Source organism: Erinaceus europaeus, chromosome 11 (genome assembly GCF_950295315.1).
Source record: "Erinaceus europaeus chromosome 11, mEriEur2.1, whole genome shotgun sequence".
Classification (NCBI taxonomy): domain Eukaryota; kingdom Metazoa; phylum Chordata; class Mammalia; order Eulipotyphla; family Erinaceidae; genus Erinaceus; species Erinaceus europaeus.
This window is the reverse complement of record NC_080172.1, coordinates 46,745,305-46,749,154: the sequence shown is the minus strand read 5'-3', so window position 1 is coordinate 46,749,154 and position 3,850 is coordinate 46,745,305. Positions and strand designations below refer to the sequence as shown.

The 3,850-nt window shown below is 50.2% G+C and overlaps 1 protein-coding gene across 1 annotated transcript; it reads right to left on the bottom strand.

Annotated features, from left to right (window-relative positions):
* Window positions 1-505: 505 nt before the first annotated feature.
* S100A9 (S100 calcium binding protein A9) lies at window positions 506-3,558 on the bottom strand. The gene is made up of 3 exons (XM_007525425.3): window positions 3,413-3,558; window positions 2,928-3,088; window positions 506-833 (listed from the first exon to the last, which is right to left on the bottom strand). Exons 1-3 carry the CDS (start codon window positions 3,444-3,446, stop codon window positions 612-614), a joined length of 417 nt encoding a protein of 138 aa, XP_007525487.2. The 5' UTR covers window positions 3,447-3,558; the 3' UTR covers window positions 506-611.
* Between the last annotated feature and the right edge of the window lie 292 nt (window positions 3,559-3,850).

The following is a 3,850-nucleotide window of genomic DNA, read 5'->3' as shown; positions in this document are numbered from 1 at the left end:
CTGGATCCAGAGCCCTTGGACTGCAGCTCATTCCCTGATCATCAGGGAGGTTCTCTAGAGATGGACTCCCAGGTTCCCCCTCCCCCGCTTCCCCCCCCCCCCCCTGCGCGCTCTTCCTGGGGTCAGGAATGAAGCTGCTAGTGCTGTCCAGAATTACCCCATTGCTCTGGTGCACCCAGAATTGAGTTTTAAGCAAATGCCTCAGTCTTCCCTGGTCTCCAGAGTTTAGATGTTCCCTAAGTCAGTGACTTGTGGGAAAAATCCCAGAGGAATCCAGTTCTAACAGGAGAGAGTGGGCCAGGGCAGGAAAGGGGGGTTGGCTAGCATGCTCAGAGAATGGGTGCCCTCTTCTCCTTTGTCTGGAGCTTCAGGCCACTTCACAGGATGGATGAGGAGCCCCTGGGGGAGCTCTGATAGCAGAAAAGAGGAGCTAATGGGCAGAGCACAGACTTCTTGGGATCTTGGGAGAACAGGCTGGGCAGGGGAGAAAGAATTACACAGAGTACTCACTGGAGGAAGCCTTTATTTTTCTCCCAGCCACAGGCCTCAGCCTAAGGCTATGCACATGCCAGCACTAGGCCCTGGGTCAGGCAGGGTGGTGGTTCTTCCACTCAGTGGCAGTGGCCATGCCCATGGCCTGGGTGGCCCTCACCAAGGCCAGGCCCATGGCTGTGGCCTTTCCCTGGGGGTGCATTTTCGTGCATCTTCTCATGGGAGGCTACCGCCAGCCTGGCAATCAGCATGATGAACTCGGGGAAGCTTATCTGTTTGTCTGCGCTAGAGTCCAGATCCTCCATGATCTTCCCTATGGCGACCTCATCTCTCTTCTGTTCCTGCAGGGGATGGAGGTGGGTGGTGGTCAGGGCTGGGGATGAGGGGCACACTACAGACAGCCAGAGGGCAAAGGTCTCTGGCCTCTGAGGAAGAATCAGGAAGGGATTTGGGCCCAGTACCCCAGGGACACCAGCTGCTGTGTGATCTGCACACCTGCCAGTGGACCAGCATGCAGGCCAGCACTTAACACAAGGGAGCTAAGTAAAGTTGAGTGACTAGGCTGAGCTTTCTATACAGACATACTGGGTCTTATAAGCACTTTGATGTGTGTAGGGGGGAGGGTCTGGTGGTGGCATACTGGGGAGAGCACACACTTTACCATGGTAAGGACCTGGGTTCAATTCCCTGGGTCCTTATCAATTGGTGGTAGCTTCACATGTAGTAAAGCAGTGATGTGAGTACTTCTTTTTCTCTTTCCTTTTCTACCTCCCCCTTGTATCTCAGTTTCTCTCAGTCTCTGTCCAATAAATGAATAATTAAATATATATATATATATATATATATATATATAATTAAAAAGCAATATGGGGGATATGGGGCAGATTGTGGTCCACCTGGTAGAGCACACACATTATCTTACACAAGGAGCCAGGTTCAAGTCCCCAGTCTGCACTTGTGGGGGAAGTTTTATGAGCAGTGAAACAGTGCTACAGGTGTCTCTCCTGCTCAAGGTTCTTAACTAGAAAACAAAACCAGCCTCTGAGTGATGGAGTTGTACAGGCAATAAGCCACAACCATGACCCTGGTGGCCACATAATTAAATATGAAAGGGCAATGTGTTCAATATTATATAAGAAAGGCCATAAAAACCGAGATAGTACTTTATGAATAAATTAAAAATATAATTTAAAACAAAGTGAGATAGAGGGTGTGGGTGGGAGAAAGCAGGTGAAAGATCCAAGAAAATTCGTATGGGGGTCCCCAATGCCTCCAGACTTATTGTCCAGCCTTCCTGTCAGGTGGCACTCCAGTGAACACCACTTTTCTGTGTTTTTTGCCAATAAGGCAAAGAGGACAGAGATCCAATATCCCTCTTCTTAGCCCACCCAGGCCTCTTTCCCTGCAAACTAATCCCTAACTTTGAAATAAAAAAAAAGTGAAGAGATGCTGTGGAAGAAAGCCCCTTCTCTCCAGAATGGCTTCCAGCTTTTAGCACAGGGAGAACCTAGTCTCGTGCTGGCTCCCAGTGCCCTGCTCACACCTGTGTGGGCTGCCCATGTCCCCTTGGTGTCCCTGCTTCCCTCCATGGGCTGCAGGACTGGCAGGGCTTTCCCAGCCTTCTTCCCCTATAGGCTCTGTCTTCCTAGTTTCCTGCCCAGGAGCCTCCTTAACTGCTTCCCCTGGATGGTCAGCTCACAGCTTCAATGTCACCCCTTCCAAGAAGCCCCTCTGGGCCATCGCTGCCCATCCTAAACTACCCTCAACACATACTTTCTTTCTCTTTTCAAATTAACTTTTCTTCTAAAGATCTTCACTATTTATTCATTTTCACTTGATATGACAAGAAGAAATTGAAAGAGAAGGGGGAGATAAAGAGGGAGAGGGAGAGAGGGAGAGAGGGAGAAAGAGTGAGAATGAGTGAGAGAGAAACCTTAAGCACTGCTCCATTCATGAAGCTTCCTTCCTATAGATGCAGGCCAGGGCCTTGAACTCAGGTCCTTGTGCATGGTAATGTGTATGCTCAACCAGGTGTACCACCTTCCAACACTTTCTTTCTTTCTTTCTTCCTTTCTTTCTCCTTTCTTTCCTTTATTTTTTAACATAGAGAAGCAGAGTGAGAGCAAATGAAAGTGAGAGAGACCACAACACTGAAGCTTCCTCCAATGTGTTGAGGCAAGACTTGAACCTGGGTCTCACAACACTGTCACTGCCTTTTTGGCACCAGTCACTGTGAGCTAAGCCTATATTCTTCTCTGGCAGCATCTCTGCTGTGTATCCCACCCCATCCCCACCTGTCTAGGATCCTGGCTCCTCCTGGCTCTGTGTAGCATGTGGCCTCTGGGTTCTCAAGTAAGGACCTAGCACCATCTCACTGTGGCCTGTCCTCTGCTCCCAAGGCTGCCTCACTGGGCCCAGCCAGGGCCTGGCCTCACCTTGAGAAAGTTGGTCAAGTCTCTCTGCACCAGTTTTTTGAACTCTCCTTGGGTGAGGGTGTCGGGGTGATTCAACTCCTTCGAGTACTTGTGGAAGGTGTCGATGATGGTGTCTAAGCTCTGTTCCATCTTCGACATGGTGCCTGCTAGCTGCCTGCACACTGTACAGTGGAGAGAAGCAAAGGTTAATGTTTCCAAGAGAACATTGTCAAACCCCCTCTTCTACCCAAGGTGCAATGTAGCTGGGATAATACATATAAGGGAAAAAGGAGATTTTTAAAGAATAGCTCTAGAATGCCAAAAATGCAGTGTTTGAAGACAGGGGGCTCCTGCAAAACAGGGCCTAAGGACATGGGGAGGAAGCTTGCAAGTAGGCAGGCCAATCAAAGAGGGCTTCCTGGAGAAGGACTAGAAAGGAAGTAGGGTGTGGAAGGAGAGACAGATCAGCAGGCAGACTTCTCTGGGGAGGCAGGCAGCTCACTCACCTGAGCCTAGGAGTGACACAGAGGGGTTTGGCATCAGTCTGTGGGGCCTGGTACTTATAGGATAGGTTGAGAAACTGTCCTGAGGTTGCCTCACACAGGAGCATGGGGCAACCCCCCAAGCCTGAGTTATCTTACCAGGAAAGGTGGGGAGGGGCAGGAAGTGTGCACAGAGCTCCTGGGGCTGTTTGTGGAAGTCCTAGCGGAAGCTGGTGAGTAGATGTCCTCACCATACCTGCCCAACTCCTCAGCACCCTATTTTCTCAGTCCTGAGGATGTCTGGGGTGTCCTTATCTGAGGATACCTGGTCACACAGTGGGATGATAACATAGCAAGGTGTGCCCCCCTGTGTGTGTCCCCACAAAGGCCTGCTTTCTGGTTCCTAGTGACACACGTACTGAGGTCTTCATGTGATTCTAACCCTGCTCAGATACACATCTC